The sequence below is a fragment of the Planococcus citri genome, chromosome 1, assembly GCF_950023065.1.
Source record: "Planococcus citri chromosome 1, ihPlaCitr1.1, whole genome shotgun sequence".
In the NCBI taxonomy this organism is placed as follows: Eukaryota; Metazoa; Arthropoda; class Insecta; order Hemiptera; family Pseudococcidae; genus Planococcus; species Planococcus citri.
Window position 1 is genome coordinate 17,038,055 of NC_088677.1, and position 24,901 is coordinate 17,062,955.

Consider the following 24,901-nt stretch of genomic DNA (forward strand, 5'->3'; position numbering starts at 1 on the left):
ATGGTTATACGCTTTGAAATTCTATCGTATTTTTACCTGACGATGGTTGCGGTTGTAATTGTTTTTGAATGTTTTTACTTCCACTTATATCTTTTTTATTAGTTGATTTTTTATCTAAAATTTAGCACAAGGAGAAAATTGAATTTGTAAGACTTTGTTCTCTCGCTCTAATGAGCTATAATATTAATACTCGTACGAGTAAGTACTAAGTACACTTTTGTTTTGCTTACTTTTTTGATTAATTAGCCATTCCAACACTTTATCTTCTTTTTTAAGATTTCCTAAAAAATTGCAATATTCATACAATAGTCCAATAAGTTTTGTATCGTGAAATTGTGACATTTATAATAGGTAAGTAATGATGGACCACAAAATATCCGTACAGTATGCTGGCAGCTGGCAGCATCAAATTACTATAGGTAAGTATTATCGAATAGGTATACTGATTCGTTCAAGACTGGGTACAAAATCTATATTCCTTTTTAGGAATGTTCACGACGGTTTCTAAGTAGCCCAAAAAGATGCTCGAATATCATTTTGTTATGCGCATGCTCAGCACTTGTTAAATTTTTTTACTTTGGTAGGAGATGAGAGTGAGACATGAGATCAAAACCAAATGATACCTACTTAAATATCAATCACATGGGACTAGGGTGGTCCTTATTTTTGAAGTTGGGATTTTTTCGGCTCCCACCCCCTAAAGTGGTGACCTCGGGTGAGAAAATAATTCCCTATTTTTTATTTTTTCCATTTTCGAAAAATTCGGGCTGCGGTGGGCCCCTCAATTTTCAAAAATTTGAAAAAAACCCAATTCAAAGAAAAATTTTCGAAATTTCAAAATTTCGAGTTCCATCATCTCTAGAAGGTCCTTTTTGAGTAAAAAAGCCTCTCATGGCGATTTTAACCCCCTCCCATGAAAACCAAGCTGACCCCACCAGATAGCTGAAAATTTGTATTTTAGCTTTTCTGGTGGGGTCAGCATGGTTTTCATGGGAGGGGGTTAAAATCGTCATGAGAGTCTATTTTGCTCAAAAGGAACCTTTTAGAGACGATGGAACTCAAAATTTTGAACTTTTAAAAATTTTTCTTTGAATTGTTTTTTTTCAAATTTTTGAAAATTGAGGGGCCCACCGCAACCCGAATTTTTTGAAAATGGAAAAAATAAAAAATAGGGAATTATTTTCTCACCAAAGGACACCACTTTGTGGGGTTGGAAGGAGGAAAAACCAAAAACAACCAATTTTAGGACATCTCACATAATATACGAATTTCAGCTATTCTGGGGGGTCAGCTTGGATTTCATGGGGGTGGGTTAAAATCACCATGAGAGGCTTTTTTACTCAAGAAGGACCTTCTAGAGATAATAGAACTCGAAATTTTGAAATTTCAAAAATTTTTCTTTGAATTGGGTTTTTTTCAAATTTTTGAAAATTGAGGGGCCCACCGCAGCCTGAATTTTTCGAAAATGGAAAAAATAAAAAATAGGGAATTATTTTCTCACCCAAGGTCACCACTTTAGGGGGTGGGAGCGGAAAAAATCGCACATTTTTTTTGCCATGTAGTTAAGGACCACCCTACATGGGACAGTATGTCAATCCATCAATTTCATTTTACCTTTTTACTACTGAAAGATACTTGCACTTTCAATTTGTTCAAAAGAAATGTACCTACTTATTAAGTTAATCAAAAGAAATTTGATGCTGCAAATATTACTCAGAATAAAGAATACCCTTCATATTTTTTGGAAATCCCAAGCTGTGGTGCTCGAACATTTTTTTGAGCTACTTAAGGACGCTCGTAAATTTTCCCAGCCTTGAACCATTGTCAAGCATCTTGAAAATTGATCTAAATTACAATATATGTAACTACGAACACGAATACATAATTTTGTGTCTTAAAAAAATAAAGGACTGCGAATACCATTTTCATCTACATTATTATGTAACATACACATAGCTATGAGTCGATTACACAAAATAGGCATTTTTCTCACGTTCAATTAATTCACGTGTGAGAGACATTTTTCAGTGTTTATAATCTCCTGATCCTTATTCTTTACCTATTTAATCTGCATATCTAGGATAATTCTTGACAAATTTTCAAGCGATAAGTAGGACGAAATAAAAATAAAGTAGGTATCTACCAACTAATTTTGAAATTTTTAAGGTAAGCCAAACAATATCATATGCCAATTGCCTACTTACAATACGTAGTATTCATATTTTGAAGTCGAAGCGCGTAGAGATACCCATACAAATATGTAGTACAATACCTACCTACTCTACTTCAAGTAGGTAGGCAGGTAGGTATACCAATACGAGAGGCCATTTATAGCGTCGAGTTGGTTGCATCTATGAAGTTGAATCAAAATTGAACGAATGGCTGAGCGTACTACTACCTACCATCCGTTCTTAAGTACAAGAAGTAAGTTAAACAATTGATGTTAGTGTCATCATTGTAGCATATATCCCTAATTGAATTTTTGGGTAACGTGACATTAGAATTGATATCAAAATGCTGCTTATTTTTATTTTTTTAATTTTGAGCTCAATGTAATAACGGGTCAAGTCATTCGTTCTTTTTTGAGACAATTTCGATGTTACGTCAACGCTTACAAATACGAAACAGAATAATATCCATAAATAATTTTTAAGTATGTAGGCGTTAGAGGTGTTTATTGTAGTATGCAATGATGAACTTACCATCGTACATGATGGGAACACCGGTTTCATAATACACTAGAGCTGGAAAGCTGAATATGCCCAATTCAGAAGCGAGTTTAGAATCTTTGGATTTTACAAACTGAATACCGTGTTTATCTGTGTCGTCGTCGATGGTTTCTAAATCGTTCAATATCGATTCGCAAGTATCGCATTTATCGCTATCTGAAACAGCAGCACGAGTGAAGCGAAGCGAAATCGAAATATCGAATATTCATAAGTCACAAATATGAGCGTTCATATGTATAAATGAATCTTGCGTTTAGAAGGATCAAATTAGACTTACAGAAAAACACAGCCAAGTGCTCCACATCATTGATCAAAACTTGTAACGTTTTTCTGTCCACACTTTCAATGACATCAGGCGTCGATACGTACAAATCCAGCACCCAGGCTAATATAGCTTCCTCGTGCATTAGATCACCTGTTTGTGGGGAAAATACTCGATGTAAAGTTGTTGTTGTTGTTGTTGTTTTTATAGGTATAATTAGTTTATATGTTCAAGTTATTAAAAACTAAGAATCAGACTCCAATTTTACTGTTGTATTATTCAAATCAAAAATCACCTTGCGACTTATCAAAATAAGTTGAAATTTTAAAATAAATTCAAACATATGCAAGAAAATGTTTTTTTTTTGAGGATTTTGAGCCCAATTGTGTCATAAATCTTGATATTTTGTAAGAAGTGTCTTGACCTATCAAAATAGGTTAACAATTCACAAAAAATTCGAATATTCTGACTGAAATGATTTTTGAACATTTCTGAGGAATTTTTAGCTCAAATTTGAATAATAGATAAATTTCGGGATGTGTTATGTCGGGGTCTATCATTATGGGTTAAAATTTTGGCAAAAAATACAAAATTTCCATCAAAATTTTGCAAGAAATTCAAATTTTTGTTTCCACGTGCCCAAAATTAAGGAAGCCATGAGTTAAAATTTCAGCAGAAAATAAAAACTTCCCCTTAGGTACATTTTTTTGAACAGTTTCAATGAACTATTTCAAGAATTTTGATAATCTTGACTATTTTTGGGCTCAACATTTTTTAGAATTGTTAAAAAGTTTTGTTGAAAACTTTTTTTTTTTGACTGAAATCGTAACGCATTTTAATATTAAGTCATCAGCGGAACCTTTCTCAAAACCTCGAAAATTGTCACCAATTTCAGTCTCTAAATTCTTCAAAACTGCTCGAAAAAAATTTTGATAAAAAATTCTGATTTTCTGCCAAAATCTTAAAAAATTCTGAAATTCAAAACTCAATTTCGGATCTAAAATTCTTTAAAAAATATTTGGAAAACATTTTCTTAGAAGTATTTTGAATGTTTCTTAAAATTTTAAAGTAAGTAGGTATATATTCTGATTTTCTGATGAAATGTTGCCCAATTTTTTTTTTTTTTGATAAGTCAAATGATACGTTTTTCAAAAATTCCAAAAATCATTGCTCAATTTGGGGCTCAACATTCTTCAAAAATGCTCAAAAAACATTTTCGTTTGAAATGAGTCGAATTTCTCGTGAAATTTTAACCCATGTCTTAAGGTGACTTTTGAATAATTCTACAACAAACTGTTCATTTTTACTGAAAATGGGGGAGGGGGTAACTTTTGTGCGCCATTTTTAGCAAACTTTGATGATGCCTTCATTTCATTTTTACCCCATTTATAGCATTTTATTAAAAACTGAAGAATTCAAAAATCTGCTGGAGGCTCCAGAACTTTTCGAATTTATTACCTAGGATAAAAACCAAGTTTTAGCTTTTCACTTGAACTGTATCAAGTTGGATTTTTTCAAGAAAGATGGACCAAATTTGAATTTTAAAAAATTTATCAAAAATCAAAAAATCAATTTTAGCATTTTGAAAGTTTTGCTGGAGGAGTATTTTGGCATCCTGTTTCGGTTCCCCTTATTGTCTTATCGTAGAGCACAACATTATGCTTACCGTTATAAATTTTGCGGAATCGGTTTCTATAATAGACAACAGCTGGTAATTCAGCTAAATCGTATTCTTTATCTATACCATCGTCGGACGTTTTGACAAAACTTATGCCTTTTTCTTCGCATTCGTCGTCTATATTTTCCAATTCGGCTAAAATTTTTTGACTTTTCTTGTCGCCTTCTTTATCTGCTCGTTGAAAAAAAAAAAGTTGGGTTATTATAATACATATAGGTACCTAATAAAAAGTTCCTTCACTTGTAATGAGAAGAAAATCAAAGAAAATAATCTTATCTCGCTTACAGAAAAATACCACGACATGCTCGGTCTCGTTTAAAATCTTATCCAACATTTTGCCATTTACTTCTTCGATTTTGCCTGGAATTTCCAAAGTGCTGTCTTCGTTCAGCCACGATAAAACTTCATCTTCGTCTTCGAGGTCGCCTGAAAATTATCATCATTCAGAATATGATTGACCTCGACCTCTAGATACGTATTCCAAGAAGGTACTATAGGTATACGACTATACGTACCACTATAATGCAAAGGTTCCTTGTTGCGGAAGAATACTAAAGCTGGAAAACTTTTGATACTGTACTCTTTGGCAATATTTTGGTCTTCAGTGGTCACAAAAACGATTCCACTTTCGTCCAATTCATCGTCGATGTTTTCAAAACCATCTAAAATTTTGTCGCATTTTTCGCCTTCTTCGCATCTTCCACCTATGAGTGAGAAGGGTAAAGTAAGGTGATCTCAATTTATTGATTCCAATTTCCATCGTTCGTAAAAGTGAATTGGATAAGCCATTCATCACATCGAACGAACGAATCAACTTAAAACTTAACGACTATTTTGAGTGAGGGGGGGGGGTAAGGCACACTTACTGAAATAAACCAAAACATATTCGTGCTCCTCCACTAATCCTTTCAAGATTTCGTCAGTAACTTCTTCGATCGTTGCAGTAGATTTTTGCTCCATTAACCAACTGAGTACTTCTTCTTCGTTGATTAAATCACCTAGTTTGACAAATGAAAATAAAATAAAAATTGATTTTGGTGAAAAAACGAGGCGCCATCCCATAAGTAGTTGCTTAATAGGTAGGTACCCACCTTCGTACAAAGCAGGTATTCTGTTTTCAAAGTATACCAATGTGGGTAGGTGATCGATTCCGTATTCTTTGGCTTCTTCGTCATTATCTATCCTAACTATAACGATACCTTCTTTGTCCAATTCGTCGTCGATGTTTTCCAGTTCGTTTAAAATTCGTATATCTTGTTTATCATCTTTATCGTCTGCAAAATATTTAATGTGAGAAATAGGTAATTACTTACCTAACTTGAAGGTCTTTCATTCGTAATTTATTCTTTTTGTACTTACAGAATAACACAGCCAAGTAAGGTACAGTCTCGACAAGCTTATCAACCATTTTATTGGTCACTTCAGGTATTTCACTGTGCCTTTTCTGATGGATAAGCCAACTGAGTAATTCTTCCTCTTTTAGTAAATCTCCTACAACACACCGCGATGCAAACACACATTAAGACCACCGATTCCAGAATCGAGCGATCGTCTAAAAAGCCCGCTTACATTATGATGAGAAAGATGGATACCTTCGTAAACGTGCGGAATTCTTTTTTCAAAAAATATCAGTTGGGGTAATGACGTCACTCCGTATTCTTGAGCTTCTTTTTGATCGTCGATTTTCACAAAAGCTATGTCATTCTGATCGCATTCGTCGTCGATGTTTTCCAACTCGGTGAGAACTTTTTGACTTTTTTTTTGGTTTTTGTCATCTGTGGTAAGTATGATTAGATTTAAGCACGAGAAGGCAGAAATAACAAGCATAGAAGTACCTATCTATGTACATACATATTTGTTACTTACAGAATAAAGCAGCCACGTGAGGCATCCTCTCAATTAAAATATCCAACATTTCGTCGGTTACGTCTTCGATTTCGTCGCTTTGTAGTTGATGTTCGATCCAAGCCAAAACTTTTTCTTCTTCTTCCAGATTTCCTGTATAAGAGAATTTCACAAGTAGGTAAGTATGTAAGTAGGTAGGAAAAAAATGAGGGCACGAGTTTGATTTTTGTGACAACGTCGTCGATTGTACTTATTTGTAAGATGTGTTTACCTTTGTACATGAGAGGAATTCCTTTTTCGAAGTACACAAGTGCGGGTAATTTTTCAATTCCGTATTCTTTAGCTTCGTCCGAATTATCAATTTTTACAAAAGTTACTCCAAGTTTGTCGCATTCGTCGTCTATGTTCTCCAATTCGTTTAGAACTCGTAAAGACTTTCTGTCGTTGTCGTCATCTAAAAAAATCAATTTTTTGATCAACTGGCCACCCTAAACATGGGAACCCTCTGAAGTCACTCCAATTTGAACCAAACCAAGCTACATTGAAAAAACATGTCCCTCTTGACCAAAATTTCAGGAACCAAAGTTCATTTTTGAATTTTTGGCGAATTTTAAAGCCAAAAAATTTGAAAAACCTGTTTTAAAGGCGAGTTAGACTCTTTTATGAAGCATACATTTTTTAAATCAAAGTGAGCCAATGTGAATAATTCTTTTAATTCAACTTATCACATCGACGACTACTAGTTTTGAGCTATTCCGGAGCCTCCAGCATAGATTTTAAAAATACCATCCAGAAATTTCAAATCGCTCTGGAAAGGGGAAAAAAGAAGATCGTAAAATTCCAGGACTGAGAGTTCGAAAGTAAATTATTTTTGACCATGCAATATTTTTTCGTAAATTTCAAAAAAAAAAAAAAAAAATGCAAGGATGTCAAATTTTTAAAGAAGGCAGGTAGGTAGGGTTAGATTAGGGTGGATTGTGAAAAAATATGTTGGATGATTTCAACCAAATTTGGTGGACACTTTTTCAAGTTGATAATTAAGTACTCAGAAAAAATCATAGTTCTCGAGGTACATATGTATGTACTTCCAAAAGAGAAATATGAGTCCTTAAAGAGGGGATATTTTCTAAAAAAAATCGTAATTTTTTCGCTCTAGTCCACTCTGTTTTGGGAAAAATGACTCAGTTGTAAAATACTGCACAGCAAGATCCAGACGTCGAAATAGGCCATTTCCATTATAGTCCGGCATATGACAATAGGAGTAATTGCACCCCCCCGCCGATCCTCCGGGACAACTTTTTTCTTGAAGGGGACATCCTAAGGAACATTTTAAAGCAAAGTTGCCAAAAAAAAAGTTGGCCTTACTTACAAAATGGCGGCCATTTTGATTGACAATTCAGCCGAAATCGCAGATTTTGCGTTTTAACATAGGACTTGCACGAACTTTTTTCAAACTTTACAAAGGTAGATCGAAAGATCATGCAAAAATTCATCACCTGTCAAAATTTCAAGTGCTAAAGTGCGTTTTTCGATTTTTGGTGAATTTTTGAAAATCGAATTTAGGCCAAAAATGAGAGAAAAAATCAAAATCTTACCAAATTGACCAAAAAAGCTGAAATTTGGGATATACCCTATTTTCGACATGCCAAATCGATTGGAAACGGTTTCAACCCGTTTTGAGCAGTTCTGGAGCCTCCAGCAGATTTTTGAAACTCGAAATTCCCACAAAATTCCATCAAATTGGAGTTGTAAAGCTAAAATTTATTCTAAAAACTAATTTCAATACGCTACGAAGTACTGCAGGAGGATTTCAAGTCGTTTTGCAGCCTCCAGCGACTTTTTGAAAATTCCTGAAACCTCCAGCAGATTTTTGAAACTTGAAATTTTCACAAAATTTCATCAAAATGGAGATGGAAAGCTGACATTTACTCTACAATCCAATTTTAACACCCTCTGAAGACGACTTCAGGTGGGTTCAAGTCATTTTAGAGCCTCCAACGACTTTCTTGAAAATTACTGGAGCCTCCAGTAGATTTTTGAAACTAGAAATTTCCCCAAAATTTTATCAAACCAAGATGGAGAGTCGAAATTCATTCTGCAAACTAATTTCAATACGCTACGAAGTTGACTGTTGGTGGATTTCAAGTCGTTTTGGAGCCTCCAGCAACTTTTTGAAAGGTTGTATTATTTTTTTTTGGAAAATTGAAATTCCCTAAAAGTAGCTGGAAGCTTCAAAACTATTTGAAACCACCATGTAGTCTGCGAAGTAAATTTCAGCTTGCCAACTCCATTTGGTAAATTAATGTTGGAAAAATTTAAAGTTTCAAAAATCTACTGGAGGCTCCAGTAATTTTCAAAAAAGTCGCTGGAGGCCCTAAAATGACTTGAACCCACCTGAAGTCGTCTTCAGAGGGTGTTAAAATTGGAGTGTAGAGTAAATGTCAGCTTTCCATCTCCATTTTGATGAAATTTTAAGTTTCAAAAATCTGCTGGAGGTTTCAGGAATTTTCAAAAAGTCGCTGGAGGCTTCAAAACGACTTGAAATCCTCCTGCAGTACTTCGTAGCGTATTGAAATTAGTTTTTAGAATAAATTTTAGCTTTACAACTCCAATTTGATGAAATTTTGTGGGAATTTCGAGTTTCAAAAATCTGCTGGAGGCTCCAGAACTGCTCAAAACGGATTGAAACCGTTTCCAATCGATTTGGCATGTCGAAAATAGGGTATATCCCAAATTTCAGCTTTTTTGGTCAATTTGGTAAGATTTTGATTTTTTCTCTCATTTTTGGCCTAAATTCGATTTTCAAAAATTCACCAGAAATCGAAAAACGCACTTTAGCACTTGAAATGTTGACAGGTGATGAATTTTTGCATGATCTTTCGATCTACCTTTGTAAAGTTTGAAAAAGTTCGTGCAAGTCCTATGTTAAAACGCAAAATCTGTGATTTCGGCTGACCTGTCAATCAAAATGGCCACCATTTTGTAAGTAAGGCCAACTTTTTTTTGGCAACTTTGCTTTAAAATGTTCTTTAGGATGTCCCCTTCAAGAAAAAAGTTGTCCCGGAGGATCGGCGGTGGGGTGCAATTACTCCTATTGTCATATGCCGGACTATTAAAATCCAAGATCTTTTTTAGTGTTCTACTGAATGGTTAAACATTTTCAAATCACACATTTTTAGGTAAATTTGTGTTCGGAGAATTTTTTCTTCTCAACTATTTCCTATCAATTATGCAAAAATTTCAGAAGATTTGAATTTTCTGAAGCTGGGAAAATATTTTGGGACACAGAGGTGCTAATTTTTCGATCGTTACTGCGAATTTCATTTTCAAAATACCTAAAACAGTTGATCAGTTTTCGGTTATTTTCTGCAGGGATGAAAAGCCTTAAAATGAAACTTCAACTTTTGGCTTTTAGCTTGAAATTTCAAAATTGAAACTTTTGGCTTTAGCTTTCAGCTATCTCGACTTTTAAAGCTTGCTTTAGCCAAACTTTCAGCTTCCAATGGCTTTCCCTTATATTTTCAATTCAACAGTTTTCAGCTATATTTCATTAAGCTTTTAGCTTTAAACTTTTGGCTTTAAGCTTTTGACTTTAAACTTTTAGCTGACACGCTATCAATTTACAAAAAAAGGGAATTAAAAATTAGATTAGGTACATTGATTTCATAATTAATGATAGTGGAGAATATTCATTGCTAGAATTATTTTCGTTGTTTTTTTCATTTCACTAAATCGCATTAAAATAAAATTGAATGACATTTTTTTCATTTTTTCGTTTTTTCTGAATTATTTAGAGAATTCAATTTTGCAAAAAAGCCTTTGAAAAAAGCCAAAAGAATGAAACTTTTGGCTAGCTTTTGGCTAGGAAAAAATGAAACTTGCAAACTTTTAGCTTTTGGCTAAGTGCGAAAATCTGCTCGACTTTCAGCTTTCGGCTTTAAGCTTTCGGCTAGCTTTTCATCTCTGATTTTCTGTAATTTTTTTGTTGAAAAAATTTACATTAATGGCCGAAAAATTGGCAACACTGTATTCTAAAATTTAATTTTTGTCTTTCCAGCGCGATTCAAAATTTCCTAGAGAAATTTGAAAATGGCAGAGCGCTTCAAAAAGGTGAGAATTTTATTGTTTTTGAGTCAAGTGATCGTGAAAATGCATCAGATGACATCTTGCCGAAAAAACAGATCCTCGCAAGTACTATAACACCTTCTTTGAAAATTAAATTATGTTATTTTGTCCAGAATTTGGAAAATTGTCCAAAAATTTACCTTTGAACTCATCTTTCTGGAATTAGTCAACATGGTCAATTGGTCAAGTTCATTTTCGACCCTTCCAGAGAGATTGGAAATTTCTATAGAAAATTAAAAAATATCTGGAGACTCCTGCATGATTCAAAACTAGCAATTGTTGATGTCTGGGAGTGGAATTGAAGGAAATTAGGTATTCACATTGTTCAAATTGCTCAAAAACATATTTTATATATTTCATGAAAAAGTTTGAAAAGTGCTTAGAACAGTTCTTTTTTGAATTTTACATTTTTGGGTAAATTCTTTTTTGGAAAATTATTTCTTCTCAGAAAATATTTTGAAACACACAGTACCTAGTGCTAATTTTTTGGTCATCATTGCAAATTTCAAAAAACCTAATAGGTACAATAAAATTAATCACTTTTGAGCTTTTTTATGTTTTTTTTTTTAATTCGTAGCTTTTAATGATCAAAAAATTGGCAGCACTGTATTCCAAAATTTAATTTTCATCCTTTTAGAGCGATTTGAAATTTATAGAGAAATTTGAAAACTGGCAGAGGGCTCCAAAAAGGTGAAAATTCTATTGTTTTCGAGTCAGGCGATCGTGTAGATGCATCACATGACATCTTGCCGAAAACCAGATCATTACAGGGATATATAGGTACCTATGTACTTTCTTCAAAAATTCAATTCTGTCAACTATTTTTTCTGGAATTTGGAAAATTGCCCAAAAATTCACCTTTGAACTCATCTTTCTGGAATTTTGCAGTAACCACCTAAAATGGTCAAGATGGTCAAGTTCATTTACTACCCTTCCAGGGAAATTGACAAATTTCTGGATAAAATGAAAAAATATTTAGAAGTTCCTGCATGCTCCAAAACTAGCAATTGTTGATGTCTGGGAGTTAAATTGAAGGAATTATTCGCATTGTTGAAATTGCTCAAAAACATTTACCTATACATTTCATGAAAAGGATGCTGAAAATTCTTTAAAACAGGTTTTTTAAATTTAAAAAAAAATCGTCAAAAATCCAAAAATAAATTTCAGCACCTTAAATTTTGGTTTTTGTGGTCTCAGGGCTTGTCCTATCGATCTAGCTTGGTTTTATTTTATGTAGGTATTTGGAGAGTGTGAGTTCAAAAGTTCCCTTGCAATCTCATAACGAGCAAACGAATTTTTTTATGCACTTACAAAACAGCACAGCCAGGGTTTTACCGTCCTTTATCAGCCTGTCGAGCATTTCGTCGGTGATATCTTCGATTTCGTCTTTCTCTAATTGGCTGACTAACCATTCCAGTATTTCTTCTTCGTTTTCCAAATTACCTATCGACGATTACGAATGATTTTATTACAAAATACTTGGGTAGACAATTCTCTACTAATTCAGTCAATCACAGAGGAAATTATCGAGTTGACTTATTTAGCTACACTACAAAAAACTATACCTACCATCGTATAAATTTGGTATTTTCTTCTCAAAGTAAACAATGGCAGGTACAGTATCAATTCCAAATTCTTGGGCTACCTTGGTGTCGTCTATTTTTACAAACTGGATTCCATGTCTGTCGCAGTCGTCGTCAATTTTCTCCAATTCACCGAGTACAATTTGAGATTCTTCTTCGTCGTTGTCGTCTAAAAACCAAAAAAAAACAACAACAACATCATCTTCTGTTATAGTGCAGTAAAATGTAGGAATGTGAACAATAGATAAACTATTTACAGAAAAGAACGACTAAGTAATCCACCGATGATATAAGAGTTTCCAGTGTTTTGGCGGTTACTTCTTCGATAACATCGTCTTCATCTCCAGTTGATTTATTTTGTACCAACCATTCTAACACATCTTCCTCTTTAGTCAACTCATCTGCAAGCACACGAATAAACCATAATATAGTGGGTTTAATTTGATTCTAGCGGAGAGAAGCAAGTAGAAAGTAGCCGATTACAAATCGTTCAACTATGGTATGAAACTTACTTTCGTACACGATTGGAATTTGATGTCGATAATACACCAGTTTTGGAAGCTCGCCCAAATTGTATTCTTCGGCTAACGCGTCATCCGCTATTTTAACGAAACCTATGCCTAGTTGATCCGCTTCGTCGTCAATGTTTTCCAATTCTTGTAGTACTTTGGCGCATTTCCGGCAATTTTGTTTATCTGATTATGAATGAAACAGACCAAGAGAAGCACGCGCACACCCGCACATACATCAGCGTTATTAGTCGTTTTCAAATTATTTCATTTTGTTTTAGTAGTGGTAAGGAAAAATTTAGTAAGTGGTAGCCTAATGGTATAGTAGGTAAGAGTTCCATAGTTTGGAAATTGATTGAGGAAGAAGTGACGAAACTGGGATTTGAAGCTGACATTACTATACAGATTCGTTACACTGAACAACTCCGAGTTCAGAAAATATTATTAAAACGAAAAGATATCAATTAAACAAATTAGGTAGGTACCATAGATTTGAAAAAATGAAGTTGGAAAATATTGAAAAATAATCACAAATTCCCATTGATAATCGTGATATCACAATATTGGAAAATGTAAACATCGGAGAACAATATTAATGTCCTAAAGACTGATCATTTGAGGCATTCTGCAGAAGAACAAAATTACTCAAGAAAATCTGAGAAAAAAATTGATGACAAAATTTCAAATTTGTACAGTTCAACCAGACATTCTAATAATGCAATCCAATAATCTTCAGCACTCTGCTGCCCATTTTAGCTACCTATACCTACACCTACATTTTTACTAACTTGTTGATGGTGGCTTTTTGAAACTTCTGTGTTTTGTAACGAAGAGCTAGTTTGTCATTCATTTAAAAAGGTAGATAGCTTATTGGTAGAATAAAACCAAATATTAAGGCAAAAAATTGAAATAACGCTTGTTAAAAGCGTAAACCAAATTTATTATCAAAGTTCTACCAAAGAATAAGGAACAAAAATCAAAATATTATGCGAGAAAATGGGAAAATAAAAATTAAAAAAACAATCAGGCAAATTAGGTAATTAAAGAAAAATAGCCAGTCAGGTTGTAGAAAGATTATTATGTACAGGCAGGCAGACCTTTTCGAGCAGTTACCACAAATTTGAATTAGTGCCAAAAAACCGAGTGCTTCCAGGATTTTCTAATTTTCAATTTGGTTTTTTTTCTTTTTTTTGGCAAACACTTTTTGTGATTCTGAATCAAGCGTTTGAAAAGTAGGTACCTACTTCATGAACTGTGAAATCACAAACTTCAGAATTAGGTAGGTACTCGCTGTTTCTTGGCACAACTTCAAAAGTGCGATACTTACAATAAGTACTTACATAGATGACCCATTGTGTAAAATAAAATTAATACAATAGATAAACTTACACGCGTAAACGTAAGGTAGCAAAGTAAAAATCGTTACAAGAATATTAAAGTTTGTAAATTGGAGAAAAATTGACAAATTGATCAGAAATTTATGTAGGTAGATAGGTAAAAATCAAACAGAAAAAAAAACAAAAAAAAAGGTAGGTATTAGAAGAGGATATCAAACGGTTTTGAGTTTTGTGGGTTATTAGGGGATGCGGGGGGAAAACTGCATCATGAAAAATGATACAGTTTTACTTACTTACTGGGAGACTTCGTAGCACAGCTATCTTGCTCCGGACCTAGAGATACATGTAATAAGTATGATAATTTTGAAATCTGTTACTCGAAAATGCAATTTTCAACAGTAGGTAATTTGGGATGCACATGAAGCTATATTTTTTGTTTAGAATAGTTGATTTGTTTTTGCAACTCTTGAGATGAAATTTATATTCGATTATTGCTAATCTACTAGGTATGGTAAATGGTACTTACAGAATAGAACGGCCACAAAATCCGTATCGTCGATGATTTTTTGTAAAATTTTCGAGTTCACTTCTTCGATTCGATCTGGTAAATCCAAAGCTTCCAAGCTCGTTAAGAAATTCAACACACTTTCTTCGTCCATTAAATCTCCTATAAGCAAATTTTGTAATTTGAGTAAGTATGCCTGCTTAATAATTAAAATGTTTCTATTTATTCAATATGAAGTACACCTATATCTTATTAAAGTTCATGAGTAGGTAAATAAAGTGCTCGATGAAAGGTGAGCAATGCAATAATTTACTTATTCGAGGCTAAAAAACGAAATAATAATTTTCAGTTTTATAGAAAAACACCTCAATCCCTTATAAACCAACTTCATAGCGTGATACAGTCAATGTCATACGTTTTTTTGCAAGTGGGAATCTAAACATTAGGTACATAAATATATTGCTCACATTTCGTTCGACACCTTGTAAATTAGGTAGGTAGAGGTACGTATCTTAGGTAAATGTATATCCTATAATGGTGTTAATTACTTAATGAGAACCTTCGTAAATGATTGGTTCCTTCTCTCGGAAGTAGGTGAGTGCTGGGAAATTCTTGATGCCATAATGTTTAGCCAGTCTTTTATCGTTTATTTTCACAAAATCTACCCCAAAACTGTCCGTGTCGTCGTCTATATTTTCTAATTCTTCTAAAACTTTATCACAGGTATGACAGCTTCGTGTATCTGTGAGCAAAAAATACGTAACATTTGTAGTAGGTACGGTGCATACGAGTACATATTGTATACAAAATAATACAACTGAACATTCAAGGAAATTTCTGCTCCAAAACTTCATTTTAAAAAATATATATTTTCCAAATCAATAGATTGTTGGTGTTTTTTTTTGTTTTTAATCAAATGAATCGATTCGTTCGCGAACGAGTCACTTATACAAATCAATTCGTTCGCGAATGAATCACTAAAAATTATTCAATTCGTTCGTGATGATTCACCAAAAAATTTTCAAATCGTTCATGAACGATTCATGAATCGATTCGTTCGCGAACGAATTACTTATACGAATCAATTCGTTCGTGAATGATTAATAAAAAATTATACAATTTGCTTCGATTCGTTCGCGAACGAGTCACCGGACGTTGTTATAATTTATAAATGCTGAATTTTTCAGCAAAGGCAAATTTCACTATTTCCAGCCGTTCTGGAGCCTCCATTGCGATTTTTAAATTTCTCCAGAATTTTAAATTTTCTCCAGAAGGCGTGAATATGAAGTTGGGCAGCCGAAAATCGAGTTGGGTGTTATACTCGACCTGTTTAACGAGTTTATCCACATTTGAGCCAATTTTTGGAGTGACACCTCAAGAGTAGTTTTTTGACCAGCTTTTTTCAAAATTAAGAAATCCAAAAAATCAAAATAATCTACTCAAATGTGGATAAACTCGTTAAACAAGTCGAGTTTAATACATAACTCGATTTTTAGCGGCCCAAAACTTCATATTCACGCCTTCTGGAGAAAATATAAAATTCTGGAGAAATTGAAAAATTGCACTGGAGGCTCCAGAATGGCTGGAAATAGTGAAATTTGGATGGGGGGGGGGGGGGGTTATAGTGATGGACAAAATACAGCGATTCTCGCAAATTTCAAAAATTTCAACGCAAACAGGAAAATTTTGATTTTTTGGATTTTTAATTTTGAAAAAAGCGGGTCAAAAAACCACTCTTGAGGTGTCACTCTCAAAATCGGCTCAAATGTGGATACACTCGTTTAACAGGTCGAGTATAATACACAACTCGATTTTTAGCTGCCCAACTTCATATTCACTCTTTCTGGAGCAAATGATGCACCTCGTTTTTACTGTAAATTTCTTCATTCGAATCAGTGCAGTGCACATAGGAACGATATTTTCCAACAAATACGTTGTTATATGTATTTGCAACAAGTAGGTATTGTACACTGAACGTAATGAACGAAATGAATGGTCATTACGCATACATAAAAAAAATCACCATAGAGCATTGTCATATGGCGCAATGCGGGATAGTTTACCCTAGCGCCTGTGCCACAGTAGGACAACTTGGCCGGCACTACTATAGACGCATACGATTTCTCATGTAAAAAATGCAATTTTTTCGATTGTACGCGAGTTCGGGTGAACTTTCATGTAGTCTCAAATTAAAGGCAATAAAATTCTGTATCGATTGATCTTAAATTTTCATCATTTCGCGTAAAAATAACGATTTTATGAATACTTCTATTTTACTGATTTTCGAATAGTACGTACGTCATCTTTAAACTATAAACTACTCGAAATTTTCAATGAGCACATATGTGTTTTGAATGATTAAAATGTTCAGAATTTTATCCTCTTTAAAATGAGTTTTTCCCGAAAGCTCTACCTTTTACCGTTAAAAAGTTCTCGAAGCTTTAAGTTGCAAAAACCAGCTGCAGGCAGTAATCATTGAACTTTGAACTAAAATTAATCGAAATATTCAGTGAACACATAGGTATTTTAATGCAGAAAATTGTTTGTAATTTTATTTTCTTTAAAATGGGGGTTTCCCGAAAGCTCTGCCTTTTACCGTTCAAAAGTTCTTGAAGATCAAAGTTGCCAAAAGTTGTCACTGATCAATACCAAAGTGAACTGATAGGTATTATAGGTACTTACTCAGTGATGATACAATTTGACCACTTTCGGCAACTTTGATCTTCCAGAGTTTTTGAATGGTAAAAGATAGAGCTTTTGGTACAAATAAGTAGGATAAAATTACGAACGTTATTTGTTGTATTAATAAATACCTATGTGTTCGCTGAAAATTTCGGTTAATTTCAGTTCAAAGTTCAATACTTATACTGCTCGCAGCTGGTTTTCGCCTTGTTTTTGCAACTTCAAGCTTCGAGAACTTATGAACGGTAAAAGGCAGAGCTTTCGGGAAACCCCCATTTTAAAGAAAATAAAATTACAAACAATTTTCTGCATTAAAATACCTATGTGTTCACTGAATATTTCGATTAATTTTAGTTCAAAGTTCAATGATTACTGCCTGCAGCTGGTTTTTGCAACTTAAAGCTTCGAGAACTTTTTAACGGTAAAAGGTAGAGCTTTCGGGAAAAACTCATTTTAAAGAGGATAAAATTCTGAACATTTTAATCATTCAAAACACATATGTGCTCATTGAAAATTTCGAGTAGTTTATAGTTTAAAGATGACGTACGTACTATTCGAAAATCAGTAAAATAGAAGTATTCATAAAATCGTTATTTTTACGCGAAATGATGAAAATTTAAGATCAATCGATACAGAATTTTATTGCCTTTAATTTGAGACTACATGAAAGTTCACCCGAACTCGCGTACAATCGAAAAAATTGCATTTTTTACATGAGAAATCGTATGCGTCTATAGTAGTGCCGGCCAAGTTGTCATCCCTTGGCACAGGCGCTAGGGTATGCAGCAATTTTGTAAATGCTCTTGACGTTAGCTCAGTTCATTATTTCATAATCCATGTCAGTTCGTTTGTTCGTTCACTTCAGTACCAAGTACCATTTCAGTACAGTTTTCTATTCCTTTGGTTCCATTCTCAATATTATTTAGAAATGCTCGCATTAATAGAGAAGAATAAGGTAAGTTGCATTTTAAAATACTTTTAGTAATAATCTAAGATATTGATCATGAAACTTGCTATAGTCATCACTAGGTAATATGGTACCTGAAAGTTGAAACGAAATTTCATCATATAATACAACTAATTGTAACACTTCTTACAGGATTTAAGAAGAAGGGTCGAAGCTGAAAAACAGCGAGCAGAAGCTGAAAAACAGCGAGCAGAAAAAGCTGAAGCTGAGAAGAAACGACTGGAAGAAACATTGCGGTCCAAAGAAGCAGAATTAGATAAACTTAAATCGACTCCTGTAAGTTATACCTATTTCAAATTTTATTCTCCAGCTGTATGTGAAAGCGTCATTTTTAGGTATAATTTGTACACGTTTGTTGTTTCAGTCATGGTTTGGCAGGCTCTTCTAAGAAGAAAATCCAAGAAGATGGTGTTTGCTTTCCAAGATGATGTCTTATGGTACTTCATGAATCAGTTGTTTTTATTTAAAATCTTTCTTGTAAGATGTTCTTTTCTGTTGAGATAATGCCTTGTAGGGTACTTAATAAATCAACTGTTTATATTTAAAATTTGCTAGTGTAAACTGATTTCGTCTTCATATTTCCTGTAAATGATTTTTGTTTTTGGTTCAAAAGTGTTCATTTGTTCAGAGCATTATATCGTTCTGTTGGGTAACGTTCAGAAAATTTGTAATTTGAAAATTTTATTGTTTATATCATTTCGTTCATGGTGTTTTGTTCTGTTCGCAACCACTGAAAAATGAATTGAATGCAGGGATGGAAGAGCCGGGAGCAAGCTGGAGCCAGAGTCTGAAAGAGCCGGATTTTTTGAGGAGTTAGAGCCAGAGCCAAGAGCCAAATGAATGAAAGTGCAGAAAAACATCAAGAGCTCTCTTGCAAAAGAGCTCCTTATTTTACTCAAGAGAGCCATCATCATAAGAAGTCTTTAACCTGGAAAGAGCCAGAGCCGAGTGAGAGCCCACAAAATTTTTCTGGCTCTTTGGCTCCCTAAAAGTAGAAAAAAAAGTAAAAAAATGCGCACAATTTTATTAAAAAATCAACTTTCCACTCACATTTGTGAAGAAAATGAAGAATTTCTACGTTTGTTTTCTCATTGAGTACATCGAGAAATAAAATGAAAATAAATGCAGTATATTTTCATTTTTTTCATTGTTTTTCACGAATTTTAAGCTCTAATTTAAAGAGCCAAGAGCCAGAGCTGGAGCTGGAGTGGGAGCCAAGAAATTGGAAGAGGGAGCTGAGAGTCAAAGAGCGGAGTCGGGAAGAATTGAGGAGCGAGCAAGGAGCCAAAGAGCACATGTAGAGAAAAAGAGCCAAGAGCGAGCCAGAGCTAAAACTTGTGGAGAGCTGAGCCAGAGCCAAGAGCGGGAGCCCTGAAATCAAGGCTCTTCCATCCCTGATTGAATGAATTAATTCGTTCGCGAACGAGTCACTTATACGAATCAATTCGTTCGCGAATGATCCACCAAAAATTATTCAATTCTTTCGCGAATGATCCACTAAAAATTTATTGAATGAATCAATTCGTTCGCGAACGAATCACTCATACAAATCAATTCGTTCGCGAATGATTTCTCAACAATTATTCAATTCGGTTGCGATGATTCACGAAAAATAAATTAATCGATTCGTTCGCGAACGAATCACTTCTACAAATCAATTCGTTTGCGAATGATCCAGATCCACTAAAAATTATTCAATTCGTTCACGTGAATTATCAATTATTCACTAAAAAAGTAAAAATTTATTGAATGTCGTTCGCGAACGAATCACTTATACGAATCAAGTCGTTCGTGAATGATTCCTCAAAAGTTATTCAATTCGTTCGCGAATGATTCACTAAAAATTGATTAAATGAATCAACTCGTTCGCGAATGGTCTAGGTACCAAAAATAATTTAATTCGTTCGTGAATAATTCACTAAAAATTAATTGAATGAATCAGTAAGCCGTAGGTTCCCAAAGTGAGACCATTTTCGAAAAAAATGTGTTTCATGCCTTTTTTGGCCTTTGCGTAGTACATAAAATTACCATTTTTATAGCACTCTACCAAAAGCTTGAAAGTTGAAAGATTCAAGATTGGCAGATCGTGAGAATTACCTACAATTTCTTATCAACTTTATAATATTTTTCCATCATTAAAACTATACCAACCTTTCACAAGAAACTAACGCTGGATTCGTGTTCAGCAGGTCAAAACTTCAAAAGTTCAAAACACCTGATAACCAGTTAACCACACTTACCATGATCATTTCGGTCAAAAATCTTCAAAATTCACATTTTGTTTCATTTATTACCTAATTGTTAGCCAAGTGATCCCCAAGTAACGTCTATGTATAGGGCCCTTAGTTCTATGTATTTTGTTTTGTTCTGCATGTGTTCTCACTTTTGCGGTGATTTTTTCTTCACTTGCATGATGAATTCTCATAATACATACATAGCTTATTTTTACCTTGAAAATTAAGCCTTTTACTGCCTTTGAAAGTCAAAGCAAAACTTGGTATCATAAAAATTAAGTCTAAAACATGATAACATACTCATGTCATAACCTACCTAAACTTAGAAAACGAAAGTATCTCTTTGGTCGGATGATGATCGCCCCTCTCTTCCCCTGACCCACATTAAATCAACTTCAAAAGCTTCCACTGCAACTCTCGTACCTAGATATTTACGTAATACCTACCTGCATGATAAAAGTTTGCCTAGCTTTTAGCTCACTTAGTTATTATAAAAACTAAAACCCCCCTGTTATTCCTACAGGTGCCGAAACTAATCACGTAGTCTCAATCATGAATCAACGCTGTTGATGAAGGAGAATTACGAATGGAAATCACCCATTACAACTTATTTTAATCTAAAATACATACTTTAGTGTGCCTATATTCGAAATATTACGATTTTCAAATGAATAAAAATACCTTTCGATGAAGGTACTCTAGTAGGTACCTCGTTTTTACAGTAAATTTTTTCATTTGAATCTCGAATCAGTGCACAATATAGGAACGATATTTTCCAACAAATACGTTGTTATATTAGCAACATGTATTCTGCAGTGATACCACGTTGAATAAAAAAAAAAATCGCCATGAGCCATGACGTTAGCTCAGTTCATATATTCAGTTCCGTTCGTTCAGTACCATTTTCTATTCCTTTGGTCTTGGTCCCATTCTCAATATATTAATTTAGAAATGCTCGCATTAGAAGAGCTTAAGGTGAGTTGCATTTTAAAATACATACCTACTTTAAGTGATAATTTAATTTAAGATAATGCTAGTCATCACTAGGTAAGTAAGTATTATGGTATGTACTTGAAAGGAAATTTCATCATGTAATACATATACAACAACTTTGTAACACTTCTCACAGGATGTAAGAATAAGAAGAGCCGAAGCTGAAAAACAGCTAGCAGAAGCTAAAAAACAGCGAGCAGAAGCTGAAAAACAGCGAGCAGAAGCTGAAAAACAGCGAGCAGAAGCTGAAAAACAGCTAGCAGAAGCTAAAAAACAGCGAGCAGAAGCTGAAAAACAGCGAGCAGAAGCTGAAGCTGAGAAGAAACGATTAGAAGAAGCATTGCGGTCCCAACAAGCAGAAACAGATAAAATTAAATCGACTAGGTACTGTAAGTTATATTTCAAATTTTATTCTCCAGCTGTATGATGAAAGTGTCATTTTTTTTATTATTTGTACGCGTTTGTTGTTTCAGTCATCCCAACAAGCAGAAATAGATAAAATTAAATCGACTCCTGTAAGTTATATTTCAAATTTTATTCTCCAGCTGTATGATGAAACTGATGAAAGCGTCATTTTTTTATCATTTGTACACGTTTGTTGTTTCAGTCATGGTTTGGCCGGCTCTTCTACAAATAAGAAGAAAATCCGACAAATGTTCTTTGCTGCCCAAGCTGATGCCTTACGGTACTTAATGAATTAGTTGTTTTTATTAAAAATCTTCTTGTAAGATGTTCTTTTCTGTTAAGATAATGCCTTGTACAGTACAACAGTAGGTACTTAATAAATGAACTGTTTTTATTTAAAATTTGCAAGTGTAAACTGATTTCGTCTTCATATTTCCTGTAAATTTTAGGCTTAGCCTACTGCCACTACCAACGTGAGTATTGGACATTGGTTCATACAAATATATACCTACCGTTATATACGATGATATTACCCGTAGCTGTTAAAAATAGTGAATAAGAATTGAAAGATATTATTGTTCTGCCCTGATTTCTGTTTTTTGTTCTAAAGCGTTCATTTGTTCAGAGCATTAGATATATCGTTCTGTTCGGGTAAAGTTCAGAAAATTTGAAAATTTTATTGTTTATCGTTTCGTTCCATAGTGTTCTGTTCTGTTCACAATCCCTGAAAAATGAATTTAATGAATCAATTCGTTCGCAAACGAGTCACTTATACGAATCAATCCGTTCGCGAATGATCCACCAAAAATTATTCCATTCGTTCGTGAATGATTCACTGAAAATGTATTGAATGAATCAATTCGTTCGCGAATGATCCACTAAAAATTATTCAATTCGTTCGTGAATTATTCACTAAAAATTTATTGAATGAATTAATTCGTTCGCGAACGAATCACATTATACGAATCAATCCGTTCGCGAATGATCCACCAAACATTATTCAATTCGTTCGTGAATGATTCACTGAAAATTAATTGAATGATCAATTCGTTCGCAAATGATCCACTAATAATTATTCAATTCGTTCGTGAATTATTCACTAAAAATTTATTGAATGAATCAATTCGTTCGCGAACGAATCACATTATACGAATCAATCCGTTCCCGAATGATCCACCAAAAATTATTCAATTCGTTCGTGAATGATTCACTGAAAATTTATTGAATGAATCAATTCGTTCGCGAATGATCCACTAAAAATTATTCAATTCGTTCGTGAATTATTCACTAAAAATTTATTGAATGAATCAATTCGTTCGCGAACGAATCACATTATACGAATCAATCCGTTCGCGAATGATCCACCAAACATTATTCAATTCGTTCGTGAATGATTCATTGAAATTTTTTTGAATGAGTCAATTCGTTCGTGAACGAATCACTTTATACGAATCAATTTGTTCGCAAACGAATCACCTATACGAATCAATTCGTTCGCGAATGATCAACCAAAAATTATTCAATTCGTTCGTGAAACCGTGACTTATTCACTGAAAATTTATTGAATGAATCAATTCGTTCGCGAACGAATCACTTTATACGAATCAATCCGTTCCCGAATGATCCACCAAAAATTATTCAATTCGTTCGTGAATGATTCGCCGAAAATTAATTGAATGATCAATTCGTTCGCAAATGATCCACTAAAAATTATTCAATTCGTTCGTGAATTATTCACTAAAAATTTATTGAATGAATCAATTCGTTCGCGAACGAATCACATTATACGAATCAATCCGTTCGCGAATGATCCACCAAACATCATTCAATTCGTTCGTGAATGATTCACTGAAAATTTATTGAATGAATCAATTCGTTCGTGAACGAATCACTTTATACGAATCAATTCGTTCGCAAACGAATCACTTATACGAATCAATTCGTTCCTGACTTATTCACTGAAAATTTATTGAATGAATCAATTCGTTCACGAACGAATCACATTATACGAATCAATTCTTTCGCGAACGAATCATATTTTATACAAATCAATTCGTTCGTGAATGATTCTTCAAAAATTATTCAATTCGTTTGCGATGATTCACAAAAAATAAATTACATTAATCGATTCGTTCGCGAACGAATCACTTATACAAATCAAGTCCAAAAAAATTTGTTTCATGCCTTTTTTGGGTACTTAGTACATGAAACATTGTGCAGTCCCTCGGTCATCCCCCTCAAAAGTTGCGATTTGAATTTCATAAACATCCTTGACCCATGAATTCAAAATTCATTATCATTTTATAGCTCTCTACCAAGAGCTTGAAAGTTGAAAGATTGGCAGATCGTGAGAATTACAATAGGTATCTCTTATCAACTTTATAATATTTTTAATTTTTCCATCATTTAAACTATACCTACCTTTCACAAGAAACTAACGCTGGATTCGTGTTCAGCAGGTCAAAAGTTCAAAACACCCGATAACCACACTTTTACCATGATCATTTCAGTCAAATCTTCAAAATTCACATTTTGTTTCACTTATTACCTATTGTTAAGCAAAAAAAGTGAATTTGAACAGTTTGATCTAAATGATCGTACATACAAAGTGTGGTAATCGAGGTAAATTGATCTTCTGAACACGAAACTGACGTTAGTTTTTCGTAAAAGGAATTTTTAATGACGGAAAAGTGACATAAAGCGCTGGGTGGAAGGATTGAATTTTGAATTCAGTACGTCAAGGATGTTCAGAAACTCAAATTGCAACTTTTGAGAGGGGGGATGACCGAAAGACTGCACATGTTTTGCTACCCAAAAATGGCAAAAAACTACGATTTCTTCAAAAATGGTCTCACTTTGGGGACCTCTGGCTCAGCCTCCTGAACTGCTAGAAGGATCAACATTTTTCTAAGTAGTCTCCCCAATTTTTGTCCAAATCCGGGTCATGTTTTATTTTTCATTCCACCCTATGCAGGTCTGTAGGAGGGTTCTGCGCCAGGTGGCACCTCACCTGGACCTACACGTGCCTCGCAAACGCACCAAGCCGC

At 33.9% G+C, this 24,901-nt stretch overlaps 2 protein-coding genes and 1 long non-coding RNA gene across 7 annotated transcripts in view; 2 read left to right on the top strand and 1 right to left on the bottom strand.

The window, feature by feature from the left end:
* The window catches only part of hlk (hulk), a 48,269-nt gene that overhangs the window by 17,368 nt on the left and 6,000 nt on the right, over positions 1–24,901 (bottom strand). For 2 of the 3 annotated variants that reach the window (XM_065369717.1, XM_065369735.1), the window contains exons 2-19: positions 15,133–15,315; positions 14,595–14,735; positions 14,366–14,401; positions 12,735–12,917; positions 12,480–12,623; positions 12,209–12,391; positions 11,951–12,082; positions 6,786–6,968; positions 6,536–6,667; positions 6,262–6,444; positions 6,029–6,160; positions 5,761–5,943; positions 5,536–5,667; positions 5,185–5,373; positions 4,955–5,095; positions 4,658–4,840; positions 3,007–3,144; positions 2,703–2,885 (exon numbers count right to left, since the gene is read on the bottom strand). In XM_065369717.1, coding sequence (XP_065225789.1) covers positions 2,703–2,885; positions 3,007–3,144; positions 4,658–4,840; positions 4,955–5,095; positions 5,185–5,373; positions 5,536–5,667; positions 5,761–5,943; positions 6,029–6,160; positions 6,262–6,444; positions 6,536–6,667; positions 6,786–6,968; positions 11,951–12,082; positions 12,209–12,391; positions 12,480–12,623; positions 12,735–12,917; positions 14,366–14,401; positions 14,595–14,735; positions 15,133–15,315 — 2,781 coding nt within the window. The remainder of the gene's footprint in view (positions 1–2,702; positions 2,886–3,006; positions 3,145–4,657; positions 4,841–4,954; positions 5,096–5,184; positions 5,374–5,535; positions 5,668–5,760; positions 5,944–6,028; positions 6,161–6,261; positions 6,445–6,535; positions 6,668–6,785; positions 6,969–11,950; positions 12,083–12,208; positions 12,392–12,479; positions 12,624–12,734; positions 12,918–14,365; positions 14,402–14,594; positions 14,736–15,132; positions 15,316–24,901) is intronic. The other variant, XM_065369726.1, reaches the window with a different exon arrangement.
* Positions 17,153–18,836, top strand: LOC135849326 (uncharacterized). The gene is made up of 3 exons (XR_010559520.1): positions 17,153–18,210; positions 18,355–18,498; positions 18,587–18,836. It is a non-coding gene; the product is annotated as an uncharacterized LOC135849326 (long non-coding RNA).
* LOC135842039 (uncharacterized abhydrolase domain-containing protein DDB_G0269086-like) lies at positions 21,108–22,255 on the top strand. Of its 3 annotated transcripts, none has more exons than XM_065359330.1 (4): positions 21,114–21,431; positions 21,586–21,838; positions 21,923–21,964; positions 22,057–22,255. In XM_065359330.1, exons 1-3 carry the CDS (start codon positions 21,312–21,314, stop codon positions 21,946–21,948), a joined length of 399 nt encoding a protein of 132 aa, XP_065215402.1. In that variant the 5' UTR covers positions 21,114–21,311; the 3' UTR covers positions 21,949–21,964; positions 22,057–22,255. The 3 variants fall into 3 exon arrangements, with proteins under 3 accessions (XP_065215395.1, XP_065215402.1, XP_065215409.1); XM_065359337.1 differs by having other exon boundaries at positions 21,116–21,431; positions 21,586–21,833; XM_065359323.1 differs by lacking the exon at positions 21,923–21,964 and having other exon boundaries at positions 21,108–21,431; positions 21,586–21,833.

Bases quoted from the DNA above. Each gene is read 5' to 3' on its own strand.
- LOC135842039 (XM_065359323.1), top strand. From the start codon at position 21,312: ATGACGTTAGCTCAGTTCATATATTCAGTTCCGTTCGTTCAGTACCAT. The intron at 21,432-21,585 runs GTGAGTTGCATT...CACTTCTCACAG, and splicing joins TCGCATTAGAAGAGCTTAAG to GATGTAAGAATAAGAAGAGC. The intron at 21,834-22,056 runs GTACTGTAAGTT...TTGTTGTTTCAG, and splicing joins GATAAAATTAAATCGACTAG to TCATGGTTTGGCCGGCTCTT.